Source organism: Tetrao urogallus (assembly GCF_951394365.1).
Source record: "Tetrao urogallus genome assembly, chromosome: 6".
Taxonomy (NCBI): domain Eukaryota; kingdom Metazoa; phylum Chordata; class Aves; order Galliformes; family Phasianidae; genus Tetrao; species Tetrao urogallus.
This window is the reverse complement of record NC_136819.1, coordinates 54,465,083-54,478,590: the sequence shown is the minus strand read 5'-3', so window position 1 is coordinate 54,478,590 and position 13,508 is coordinate 54,465,083. Positions and strand designations below refer to the sequence as shown.

The 13,508-nt window shown below is 43.5% G+C and overlaps 1 protein-coding gene across 1 annotated transcript in view; it reads left to right on the top strand.

Annotated features, from left to right (window-relative positions):
- The window catches only part of SLC38A6 (solute carrier family 38 member 6), a gene marked incomplete at both ends in the record, with an annotated part of 32,518 nt that extends 29,498 nt beyond the window's left edge, over positions 1 to 3,020 (top strand). Inside the window, 4 exons of the mRNA XM_079536664.1 lie at positions 455 to 579; positions 1,390 to 1,534; positions 1,643 to 1,737; positions 2,940 to 3,020. Coding sequence (XP_079392790.1) covers positions 455 to 579; positions 1,390 to 1,534; positions 1,643 to 1,737; positions 2,940 to 3,020 — 446 coding nt within the window. The remainder of the gene's footprint in view (positions 1 to 454; positions 580 to 1,389; positions 1,535 to 1,642; positions 1,738 to 2,939) is intronic.
- Between the last annotated feature and the right edge of the window lie 10,488 nt (positions 3,021 to 13,508).

Below are 13,508 nucleotides of genomic sequence, written 5' to 3'. Positions count from 1 at the left end.
TTTTCTAGGTTTTACTTCTGCTGTTTGCTCATCCCTTCAGGCCACTAAAACTTGTCTTTTATTTTAAGTCTAGCTAACATGGTAAAATTCAGATAAGATTAAAAATTACCTTTCTAGTGAATGGATTGAAAGTTTCAGAACACATATCTGCAAGCTTGGAATTGCTTTCTTTTTAAACCTTCCTTTTCCATATTTCCTTCATCTTCACTTAGATGGCTTTTAGTTCAGCAGAGTCTCTACAGCACCGTGCCTCTTGTACAGATTGTTTTCTGTTTTCTCTAGGTTGCAGATCAGTTTTAGCTGGTTTATCAGCAGGGTTTATATACAGTCCCCTCCGCTGTGCAGTACTCACAAGCAGATCGGTCCGTTTGAATGTAAGCTTCATACATGTTGCTCATTACTTCATGTTAGTTCTCAAATGATTTAGAGGAGAATTCCTTTTTCTGCTTTTCAGACAAAGTGGACTCTGAATTGCTGCGAGGTTACAGCAGTTACCTGCCACATGATACTGTCATCATGACTGTTAAACTGGCCATACTGTTCTCCGTGCTCCTGACAGTCCCTCTAATCCACTTCCCAGTAAGTACTCCTCTCTGGCATAAGCAATGCTAACACTAATGCTTTGCAGGCTGTAATATCTGAGACACATCTAGTCCTGTGTATCTTATTCACTTGTCAAGTGATTGATCAAAGACCACAGATTTGCATGTGTTCCATGAGAGCTCCAAAATAACAACGAGCCGCTAAGCTAATTTGTGCTCTAGAGACAGATTTCAGATTAAAACTAGCCCACAGCATTGTTTTTAATTTAGAGAATTCAGAACTTCTGAAGTTTATTTAGTTTGATTTTTTTTTTCTCCTAAATTGAGTTTTGCTGACTTAGGTTTTCCTTTCTGCACGCACACACACACACAAACACACTTATACTTGAAAACTCAATTTCATCGTAAATTGAAAACACATATTGACTTATTTCACTGCAAGAATACTGCTTTAGCTTATCAATACCGTGGTAGATTTGAGAGAGTTCATTCAGTTATGAAAAATAAACCAAAAACAATAGTCAAAACTATGTCTAGGTAAGCACCCTGGGTTACATACCAGTTGGCAGCACACTATTGGACCCCAAACCTTTACTTGTCCCAGCAGGAATTGTTCTCAGGACCAATGGCCACGTGATAGTGCTTCGATTTTGAAGTTAATTCCATGCTACAGAGAGAAAAAGACGTAATTTAACTATTATTAAATGATTTTTGCATTTTGAGTTAAAATGTTCTTTTGCATCTCGTATGGTAAAATTCTTTATACCCATTTGTGAAATTGAATAAGATTAAAAAAGAAGTACATGTGTTCATTTACCCATTCTGTGTTCCTTTTCATTTTATGTAGGCGAGGAAGGCTGTATTGATGGTGTTTTTCTCTCACCTTCCCATGTCTTGGATTGGCCACATCCTTGTCACTTTACTTCTGAATACAATCATTGTTTTGTTTGCGCTGTATGTGCCAGACATTAAAAATGTATTCGGAGTCGTAGGTAAGTTGTTGTGGGTTTTTATTATTATCTTTGGGAAGTTCAGAATTGCACTGAGCCACTGTGTTCCAGTCGTGCTCTGAGTGAAGTCTTACTTTCTGGTTCTTACAGGTTCAACCACATCGACATGTTTGCTTTTTGTGTATCCTGGACTGTTTTATCTTAAGCTCAGCAGAGAGGACTTTCTGTCACCACACAAACTCGGGGTATGCTTTTTCTGTGCATGTACTAATTGCATTTAAAGAGGCTCATTTTAGATACATTTTAATGCACTGGAGAAAGCGTGATCTAATGGGCAAAGTTCCAGTTTGCAATGCAGTTCACAAAATCTGTGAGCGTTTTCTTTTATTGTTCACGTTAGCTCTGCTGTGTCTGAAACTCCTTTTTTACAAGACCTCTCCGAATAGCAGAGTGTCTGTATTCTGGTCTGTTGATCTGAATACATGCTTTTCTCTATAGTTTTCAGATGTCGATTTTTAATCCAGTTTCTCCGCGGTTTTTACGCATTACTCTGATGTTGTTTGGGCAGCTGGAACAAAGCCAAACTGTGTTTAAGTGAAACAGTGTTTATGCTTGTTTTCTATTTAAGCCGCCTCAAAACCATGTTGTTTTTTTTTCTTTTATGGTTTCTCTTTTGGCGCATTTGGTTGAGTTCTAATTGGAATTTGTGCAGCAGCCTGCTTTTTGCACTGCAGCTGTGCTTGTCTTCTTTTTAGCCACTGCTCAGCCCAGTGTCATGGCAGCATCTCAAATCATGGCATCCAGGTTGGAAAGGACCACTACGATGCCTAAGTCAAACCCCAACCCACCCCCACCATGCCCACTGCCCACATCCCTCAGTGCCACATCTCTGTAGTTCTTGCACACCTCCAGGATGGTGACCCCACCACTCCCAGGGCAGCTGTACCCCTGCATCACCACTCTTGCTGAGAAGGAATTTTTCCTAATATCCAAACTGAATCTTCCCTGCTACAACTGAAAGGTATCACCTCTCGTCCTAAAAATGGTGACAGAGTGCCTATGCTGTGACCATCTGCCATTGCTATGACTCATAGGACTGCTCTCATGTTGATGAAACAGGGAACCTGAAAGAAAATCCAGTGATGATGGTCTTTCAACCATTTTGAATAAAATACAAATTAATTTCCTTCATTCATTCGCAGTTGTGTTTATTCAAGCAGATCTGTGCAGTTCTCAGGGGAACAGTGCAAGTGAACCAAACCATTGCGAGAGTGCCCAGTGAAACTATCCTTGAGCAGACTTAGTTTCATTTCATTCTAAGCAGACACCTTGTGTTTGAAGATTAATTTGCAGCATGAAAGACTGTTTTAAAACCCACTGTTTAAACCTGTCCTTATGCAGTTTTTTTATCTCCAGTGATACAGATTTTTTCCTTCTTTCTTCACAGGCATGTGCATTGCTTATTTTTGGTGTTTGTGTTGGTCTGCTCAGTTTAATTCTGATAATCCTCAATTGGATTAATCAGTGACGCCGTGTGGTTACTTTCCAAAGTGGGCTTCAGGAGGACAGCAAGACCCAGAGATACAGACAGCCTACAGAAAGCACTGACAGCAACCATCTTCAGAAGAAATAACACTTTTTCAGCCTGTTGGTGATGTTCCTTCATTACTCTTGAGTCTAAAATACTACTTCTTAATGATGCTCTTGTGGCAGGTACAAAGATCTCTTGATAATTCCTGCTACACAAAGATGGTTTGGTGCACGTTGTGAATGAATGCAGAACCTTAAGACAACTTTTCTTTTAAAGAGAATGAGGTGGATTTTAAATCAGTTGTGATGTGCATATAGCATATTATCTTAGCAGACTGCAGACTGCTTAGAAGACTGCTGTTGCTTTATGATTTCCAAAAGTTCAGCCAGTTGATATTAGGAACTGACTGATTCCAAGTGTTTACCCTAATTTATCCTAATACATATTCAGAGGCCAACCATCTTAGTCCAGTTTAATGGGCACATCATGAGAACTGTATTCTTGTTTTATACCTCCTGTGTACTTGAATCATGTTGAAGTAATTTTTAAATGAGCAGCTTTTGCCCATCCAGCATAATAAGTTCTTGCAGCGTTAGTGATTCTGTTTATAGTTAATAATTGATCACTTTCAGTTAATTCAGTATTATTCAAATTACCTCAGTATTCCTGCCAGCGGGAGACTTTTCTTTTTCTCTCTCACTCCCATTTCTACCAGTGTTTCCTATTTGAAGTAGAACGTATCTGTGTTTTATGTACTGCTGTACATTTGGACTTGAAAGGTGGCATTCTGCTGTCCTAAAGGCAAAGGAGATTTTATGTTTATGGAACCTTGATTTTACCCCAAATCTCGAAACATTCACACACCCTTTTGTAATTGCAATTTTTTTCTGTCTAAATGAATCGTGAATGCAGTTTTCAACACCAGCTGGGCTTTGTTACATATGGTATGGGGTGCCCACCACAGAAGTCCCTCATATCAGCCACTGCTTTCATTCTACTAATATCATGGTAAGCTTCCTTAAATTTGCTACTATCAGATGGAGTCTGATGTCTTTAGAATAGCCTAATCTCTTGAGAGACTTTATACCCTGAAGAAGTTAAGCCTCCGCAGAAATGCCTTATGTAAAGTTCAGAAATCAGACCTCAGACTCGAACAGCAAGATTTAGAGAGTGGGAAAGTTCTTCATTATTTCCAGATGCAGTATTTCTTTTAATTTAGCTTAGCACTTTTACATCTGAGAATTGGAATGAAATACAAATGAAACATAGTAAATTAATTCATTTGTGTAACATGAAAGAAGCTAGTGTATGACATTTATGGAAATGTTTCTGTCCGTAAGGTGAACAGTAAATTAGTTGACTCTAGCTAGAAAATCCTGTTGAAACAGTTCTGTTAATATGTTGACATATGTTTTCTCATTTGAGATACGGAAGACGCCCTAGAAACTGACATTTCTAACCTCTTAGCAGCAGGTCTGTCTGTCTTAAGTTCCTGTTCAAAACTGGGGCCAGAAACCAAAGTGAGCAATAAAGCTACAGCAAAATCATATCTGTGCCGTTCCCAAAGGCACTTCTTGCATAAACAGTCATATTTTCCAGTGATGCAGGAGAGGCAGCATTCAGTCTTTCAAGTATTGATTTTTAATTTTTGTTAATGTTGTCACGATAGCTGGTAACTCAGCTCCTCACTGCTGGTGGCTGTAGAGCAACCTGAAAATTGATTTCAGCTTGGAAGGACTTCACTTGTAAGCTGACTGCCTTGGGAAAGCGTGGCTGCCTGTGCCAGTGGCTGCAGGGAGCACTGGGCTCTCCAGAAAAAGATGTGCCAAATTCAACATAACCCAGCGAGAATGCGCTTGATCCTTCCCTGTGTAATAGGGAGGAACAGAAAATAGCAGAGTTGGAACCACCATCTCTGTTCCTGAGCTGGCAAGCTGTGCCTTCTCTGACTTCAGTGCCAGCAGATCACTCAACTCTTGGGATCCATAAGATGTTTTTCCTTTTTGATAGATGGCCTGCAGGCACCCAGGTGGTGTTAGTGTGCAGTTGGTACTGCTTCAGGAATCCTTTTGCCTGAGGAATGTTCTTCTGCTTACGAGTTTAATGCAGAAATAGACTTGAGTGATGAGGCATAGGAACTAATTCAGGAGTTTTGTTAGGATCCCCATTCTTTATAAGTCAGTACACTGTATTCTGGAAAAGATTGCAGGTGTTTTTATCACAAAGTTTCTACCTGGGGTTTCATGACACAGGGTGAGGTCACTAGCAGAAACAGCATGTCCACTCCTGGGTAGACACTCACAGCTTCTTCCTATGGCACTGGCATAGTGGTGGCTCCTGCTCAGTTTCACTAGCAGAAAACCTGGAAAGATGATGAGTTATCTGCCAAAAACTGAACAAAGTGAGCTCTCTTGGAGAGAGGGAAGGGAAGGAGGATGGAGTTGGACTGCCTTTTTAAGGCCACAGCAGCCATTAGATCAGTGTTTTTCTCACAAACCTCACTCTCCATCTTTGTGCACTTAGGATGCTTCTAACTTGAGAGCTGTCTGGCCTCCTGTGATCAAGGGGTTGGTCAGACAATTTCTCAGCACTGTGTGAGTATCAGGGATTGGGGCTGTCCATCTTGCCTTTGTCCTTGTAGTTCACCCTTCCTTTTCAGTTCTTGATAATCAGGTGTAGCGCCTCCTGCCTGTGGCTGCCCTCTGATAGCTTTGTGCTTCCAGGCTTTGTTGGCTGTGGGGATTCTGTCAGGCAGAGCATCTCTGGCAGCAGTGCAAAAACCTGAGTATCTATTTCATATGAAGTGTACCTTGAGAAATCAGTGATAGCTGCAGATCAGGAAATGATTTTCTAACTGAACCAAAACTTAGGAAAACAGGAGACCTTACATTCACATCAGTGAACTGTAGATATATTTTGTAAGATGCTAGAAATTAGGAAGAATATTTCTTAGAATTGTGAGGTTTTATGAAAACCATTTCTCATATATCACGGTCTCGCAGCTTACTATTCAATAGTAGTTGTAAGACATCATTGCAGGCACTTTATTTTAAACTCTGAACAGCAGGACTTAATGTGGAAGATTTACATCATCTGTGAAGGTACAGAAAGTTGGCAAGATTCTGCTGAGCTTTTGCTCTTTGTTTCTCCCAGAGAAAAAACTGAGTCTGCCCTGCCCTGCAATCCCCTATGTCTGCACAGTTGGGTTTGTGTGCATCATGTTAAAAGATGGGGGCTGAGAAAATGCTTGAAATAAGGCGTTGGTTTTACAGCTGATTCCTGTAATGCTATGGAAATTACTGCATTATTGGTTTTAAGCTCTGGGTACATGAGCCAGGCTGTTAACTGACTGCCCTGGTAGGTAGCATTGGGCTGATGAATACCAGTGTGTGAAGTTAATGTTCCGTGAGGATGAAGGGAAGCAATTCGCACCTCTGCTGGAGCTCTATTATTACATTTTGGCTGTGGTGCAGAAGCGATGGAAGCACACCGGTTTGCAGAACGCTGTTATCTTCCATTTGCAAAAGAGAAATGCTGCTGCTTTTAAGAGGGTCCTATGATACGTAACTTAAAACCTGAGAAGAGGGGCAGAAGGAGAGAACTATTGCTGCTAAATTTAGGAAAAGGTGCATTCGTTTTCCACAATTCAGAAACAGAATAAGGACACTATTTTTAGTCTCAGTCTTCCCCAGACTGTTTGTGCATTATGTCCTGTAAGGGTTTCACTACAGCAGTACACAAGCATGAGTTCTGTTGAGCTCCACTCTCACACTCACATGCTTTTAAATATATTTTTCTTTAAACTTGCATACAGATTTTTTTTGTTGTTATATTTCCAAATTGGTGCATTTCAGTGGTTCTGCTTTATTATGTGTATACCTTTCTATTTTCTGAAGCCTCGGCTAGAAGGATCCCTTAGCATTTCTGACCTGGCTTGGAAAGGTTGCCTTTCCCCAGCTGCACGAGGAGAACAATGTGAGAGATGAAAATGAGTCAGTAGCCTTTGATTTGTTTTCTCTCGTTCTCCTGTTTCCATTCTGTGCCCATGTAAAGGCTGCTCAGGTTTCAGATGCACTGTGGTTAGCTGGGCTGGTGGTGTCTCTTATAAACAGCATTGCAGAAGGGAGCACTGCACACAGAGTGCTTACAGCCTGTGTGTGCATTGTGCTCAGTGCTCACTGTTTATTCCCTTCTTTTTAAGCATCTCAGTACTGATTTTCACTGCAGTTTGTTTAAAGTTCTCTCATGTCCCTGTGCAGTGTAAACCAAACCTCTGTGATACCATCCTCTCCTCTCTGCCCCTCTTTTCACCTTCCCCTGAGCACGGAGGCACAACGGTGCAACAGGATCTCTGTGCTTGAGCTGCTAGGGCAGATGTTACATCCCATCCTGCTTGTAAACTTGTTGTTCGCATGGGAGAGGGTGCAGGCTTGTTCTTTACTGCTGTATTTCTGACTGTGCACAAACAGTCGTCGTGGTAAGGATCTGGAAATCAGTGCTCTGAACCCAGCAGTTCGTGGAGACTGAGAGGACTTGGAGGAACCATCTGCCTGTGTGTACCTCCATTGGGCAGCAGTTGAGCAGGTTATAGACCTGGGTGGGCCTGATCCAAAATGGCCAATCTTTTTAAAAATAATTTCATAAAATTAATTTTTAGGATTATCTCTATGGAATATGGCAATTTTCATTAGCATCATCATGCGGATTCAGCAAGGCACACAACATGTGAGGACAGAGCTGTGCCTGTTCTGGATACAAGTGATTATTTCACCTTGAACACAGGTGTGTTGAGCTGGCTCCAACGCTCTTACAGAGCCAGAGTGAGGTTCTGAATTTGGTATTCTGCAAATTCAGCAGCCTGGCTTCTTTATTTTGCTTCCTATAAACAGTAGGAGGAGGTGGACATTGTACCAATGCATCCCTGCAAAGACATGAAGATTAATCACGTTGTTTCCAACTGTCCCTACGTGCAGAAATGAAGATTAATGTTAGCTCAGTAGTGGGCATCCTAATGCACTCTAATTAAAGCTTCAGCTTTAGGTCAATCCAGGAGTTACAATAACATTGATTGCTGTAGAACTCCTCTCCTAATTAGATTTAACACTTAACACAGAATCATTGTTTTACATTGCCTTTGATGTTGAAAGCATTCATTATAGTTGTTCTGCATTCCATGGAGCTTTGGGACACATCTACTTCCCAATGACTGCCACTGAGAGACAGTTTCCACTGTTGAAAAAGAGCTGCCTAATTTTTACAGTTTGTGGTGATGTTTTTAGTATTTGTGTTTCAAAAGTGATCATTCAACTGTGCTTAATGTGGAATTGAAGTTTTCTTTTTTAAAAGAAGCCATCTGTATGTAAAAAATACCTCGTGAACATCTGATCTGTGTGCCATGCATTTCCTGTTTCGAGTTCTTCCTCCCACAGATTTCAATGGAGCAGCCGCGGCGTGTTCCAAGAAAAACAGAAAATAAAGAACAGTGTTTGCATAACTCATTTGCTGCTCATCTTTGCTTCCTGTGCATAGTGTGGAAAGCAAAGTGAAGCCGACGCTGCGCTCTGCTGTCGGTTCCAGAAGTGCAAATTTGTTGCTGTTACCCCAGCTCAGGCTGTAGCATCTCCATGGCCAAGGAAAGGTGGACGACTGCTTGAGGAAACTGGGAACCACAGCATCATGGAAGGGAAGGGCCTACTGTGCTCCCTGACAGCTGTCCTGGCTGCCAACCTTTGTGTTCCGCACCCCTAAACCCTTCAGTATGAGGCAGTCCTGAACAGGGCAGTTATATGGACCAACCTCATTACTCTGCTACGGACTTGATAACAGAGGTAGAAGAATGGAAGCATGCTCATTGCATGGAAACGAGCATCAGCAAATTTGTATCTCATTTATAAAGTTCCCTCCAACTAGAATTGGTACAAATGGCCCCACAGCTGCATTTTTCATATGTGATGCAGAATTTGGTGCTGCCCTGCGGCAGCTGCTCATACTTGCTGGTGCTGCTGAATGAGTTCTGTCCCGGCTTGGCCTTCCTCTTGCCTCCAGCATTGCCACTTGCAGGCTCGTGGTTCACGCAGCAGCCCTGGGAAGCCAGGCAGCTCACTGCACCTGGTTTAGATTTAAGGCTTGTTTGCACATGATGTCACACTCCTATTGTCAGCGCAGCAAACATTTTGGGGAGGTTTGCATTGTTGAGTCTTCACAGTAATGCCTTAACCATCTGACTTGCATTTCAGTTTTCTGGCATGATGTAATAATCAAAGGCACTAGATTTATATGATCTATGGGAGTCTGATTGGCCCAGGTTGTTGAACTACTTTTCTGGAGACCAGTGTGGAAATTAGAGCTCCATTTTGTCATGTAGCAAATGAAGGATTTGGCCAGAGGAGAGTGGGGAAATTTGGAGACTGGGTCCATGCTGGAGCCTCCCTCCCAGGTAGTTGCATTTGATATTGGGATTTTCACATTTGGTGGGCACGGCAAGGATGGGTTGACACTTGGACTAGATGATCTTAGTGGTCTTTTCCAACCTTTGTGATTCTATGATTCTACACGCGGGGATGGTGGAGGGATCTTGGATGTAGTTTACAGGGCTCAGATGCTTCAGGGCTGGAGCCAAGGGCCAGGAAAACCTCAGGCCCTGCTGCCGTCTGTCCTACTCAGTTTGGCTCTGTCCTCTGTCCTTTCGTTTCATGCCTGATCCAGAAGCAGGGCATTAGGTGGCGTTTCCCCAGCTGGTAGGGCGTGCTGATGGAAGAGCTCTCTAGAAGCCATTTGCTGAAATGAGGTTGTTAGAAAGTATCTGAGCTGCAGTGCTTCTACAAATTTTAATATTCCAGAGGTTGATATTTCACAGAGTGAAACTCCTCGTCTTTGAAACCCATCTTTCCAGTTTGAATTGGAACCACAGAAGTGCCCAGGCTGCTGGGAACCTGCACAGCAGCTGTGTCCTTCCCTGGAACTGCTGAACACAGAGCTCAGCACGACTTTCTGCATCCATTCTCTGCAAAAAAAAAGTTGAAGTGCAAGGAGTAGAGAGAGCCATTTGCTGAACCTGCACATCTATTTTTACCCCCCTGCTCCCTAATGTTCCTAGAATAAATTTCTTAGTGCACAGCAGGTTAGGAAAAAAATAGTGCTGATGGAATCTGTGCTATCCCCATTGTGCTGCGAGGAGCAATATCAGCTGCTTTGCTGACCTGTCAGTTGCACAAAGCTGCATTCCAGGTACTGAGGCCATTTGCTCATCACGCTTTGCTTGACGAAATGGCCACTGGGGTTTATATATAGACCTGCTTGCCCTGCCAACTTGCCTGGAATTCCTGCAAACTGAATGAAAGCTAGAGGGGCAGCTTGAAAAATAGAGCTGCTAATCTGCCGGTGCCTCTGGGAGAGCCAGCTGGGATGTCCCAGGGCTCAGGGCCTGATGTCCTGCTGGGGGTGAAGCAGCTGGTGCCCCACTGGGGACTGGGGGGTGAGGAGGGCTGGGGGGATATTTATTTATAGTGGGGATGAGCAACAGCTTTGGGGCTGTGAGGAGCATGAGCAGTCGGGGCAGCTCCCCAGGGTGCAAATGTCTCCACTCAATTCAAGTATCTGCTCTCATATTCATGAGTGGCACAGTATGAGGTAGCTACACCTGGTATCCATGTAGAAGCTTTAGGCTGTAAGCTTGTGCCAGTAGACAAAATTGCATCTTCGAAAACAAAAATTCCTCTTTTGTGGTTGTAGAGCAGACCTTAGTCATAGCAAAGCAAAGCAAAGGTGTGTTCAGTGCATCGCTGTGAAACCACACGCACAGAGTGTGGGGCTGACTCGGGGTTTCCATGCTTGTGTTTGGTGACGCCGTAGTTCCATAGCTTCATTTGCTTTTGAATGATGAGCCAGTGAGGGCAAGGAGATGGATGGGCTCTCCAATCACATATCTTGTTTGCTTTGTTTTTCAGCCTGCCCTGCTGGCAGCTTTTCATTCCTCCCAAGGATGTTGATGCTGGAGGCACGAAACTGACAAAATGAATCCTTTGTCTCTGCAGTGAAATGTATTGATCTCTGAGTGCATCAGTGGGCCCCTACAGCACAGACTTCATACCTGTTGAAGTGAGCACACAGGTCCCTGGAGTTTGGCCACACTCAGTCTTCACGCTGGAAGAGGTTGGTTGCCACGCTGCAGGCATGCCTTAATTTTCTCCAATCTGCTGCTGGCCCAACCGTTCAGTAAACTCCGATGTTGTTAAAAATGTGAGTAAAACACTCCTTTTTCATTAGGCTTTGTTACTTGGTCAGCTTCCCATGGTGCTTTTAGAGGTCCATGTGCTTCTCTTGTTGACCCTAGCCGATCGTATTAAGCAACGAGTTCTGCCCATTGGTGGGGAGAAAGCTCTGTGTGCACCCCAGGCTTCAAGGAAATGTTATTTACATCTCTCTGAAGAGTTTAGCCATTGGTAAAACCTAACATCAAAAAACATCAAACCTGGTAAGAAAAAAACATTCCAAATATCCCAGGTAAATGAAATCCATGGGGGATGATGGGAGTTTCTCTTGAACCAAAGGCTGTGGCAGGATATTGCTGCTCTTCTAACACCAAGAGCAGCAAAGGCCAGAGAGTCATTCAGGTTGGAAAAGACCTCCAAGATCCCCACACTCAACTCCAGCCCATCCCACCATGCCCACTGCCCACATCCCTCAATGCCACATCTCCATGGCACTTGAACACCTCCAGCATGGTGACCCCACCACTCCCTGTGCAGCTGTGTCACTGCATCACCACTCTTTAAGAGAAAATATTTTTCCTAATACCCAACCTGAGCACAGACAGTAAGACCCAGGTGTCCTTAACACGTCTCCTTGGATTTCTGCACTGACAGCAACGGCGTAGATTATTTTGAGGGATTCCCACTGAAATTCATAATAGTTATTATTCTAACAGTTAAAATACATCTAAGTAATAAACCTCCATGAGGTGGCTTCAGCTAAAACCTCCGCTGCAGTTTGTCTGTCTGAGCTGATACATCTGCAAGAAACTCCCGGGGCTGCATTACACTTTTAATAGATGATTTAATAGAAATAGCAGAGTTTGCTCACAGATGGGCACGCCGTGCATTGGTGGTGTGGTGAAGTTGGTGCCTTGCAACTGGCTTGTTCAGCGCAATAAAAATATATTGGGTTCCCGAGATGTTGACCAATGGGTTTGGGAAACAGATGATTGATTCCCACAGCTGAGAAACAGGGATTGTAATGTGTTTTGCCAGAGGAGACCAGTTTGACGGATGAGTTCATTTAAGGATTATGCTATAGATAGAGCTGTTGACAGAATAAATTTGTTTTTATTTTTCATCAGTAGGTATAACACAAAGCAGAACTAATTGGAAGTAGTTTCCTTGTGGCATCTGGTTGTGTTTCTTGCTTTAAGTCTTTCACACGCTGTAAAATTACACCAAGGGCTTTTCTTCACTTCGATTCGCTTCCCAGGTTTTCCATTGCTGCCTTTCTAATGGGTTCCCAGTGTGCAGGACATGGTGAGAATCAGCGAGGAGCAGAGCCAGGGGTTTGTTTCTGCTGATTGCACAAATGTTTTGGTGTTCATCACCCACCCAACCTCAGCAGACACTCTGAGGTGTCCTCACCGCACCGCTGATGGCAGAGCCCAACCCTGCCTGCCCTTCCAGATATTTTTGATGGCATTTTAAGCTGTGACCTGCACTAAATACCATTCCTGCATATGGCCCAAACCTGGGAGGTGGTTATGTTTACTTGGGGAGGTGCTCTGAGGTTGAAGGAAGGTATTTAGTTAAGATCTGGAAATAGCTTTTTGAGGCGACCAGAGAACAAACCCCGGTGTTTGTTAGGGGATTTGGCTGGCTGTGGGCTGCCCGTCATCCCCTGGCTCCAGCTGGGTGCCTGCAGGGGGGTCCCAGCCCCATGAGCCCCCCGGCTGCTGGCGGTCCTTGTGGGGGCTGCTGGACTCGTGCAGGCTGCTGGTGTGGAAATCTAGGCTTTGTGGTTCCAACCAGCCTGACAAATTTGATCTGTGGGTTTGGGCTTGGGATTTTTGTGTATTTTTATGTTTTGTTTTAAAGTTTTTTTCTTTTCCAGTTGTGGTCAAATAAGAGTTTTCCAGAACTGACTCATATAGGGCCAAAGAACAGGAATGCAGCAAGCACTGCAGCGCCTGCCAAACGAGCAGGCTAGTGGTTGCAAGAGAGAAAATATCTCTGGGTTCCACCGGGTCCAATACCTGAGGAGAGGAGTCCATGTGATTTCAGGATAATGTTTCAGGTTAAATTCTAGCCTTCGTTTGGCCCCAGACCTGAACTTTAAGTCCCAGCCAAAACATAATCCAGATCTGAAAGCCGGCTATTGGCCTATCTTCTGCTCATCATGTGTGCAGTCATTCAACAGAAGCTGAAATGTGTTTTCTCTGCCAAGAGCCATTGGTTTCCAAACAACTACATCAGCGCAGTGAGTGATGGAGTTTCCATCAACTGC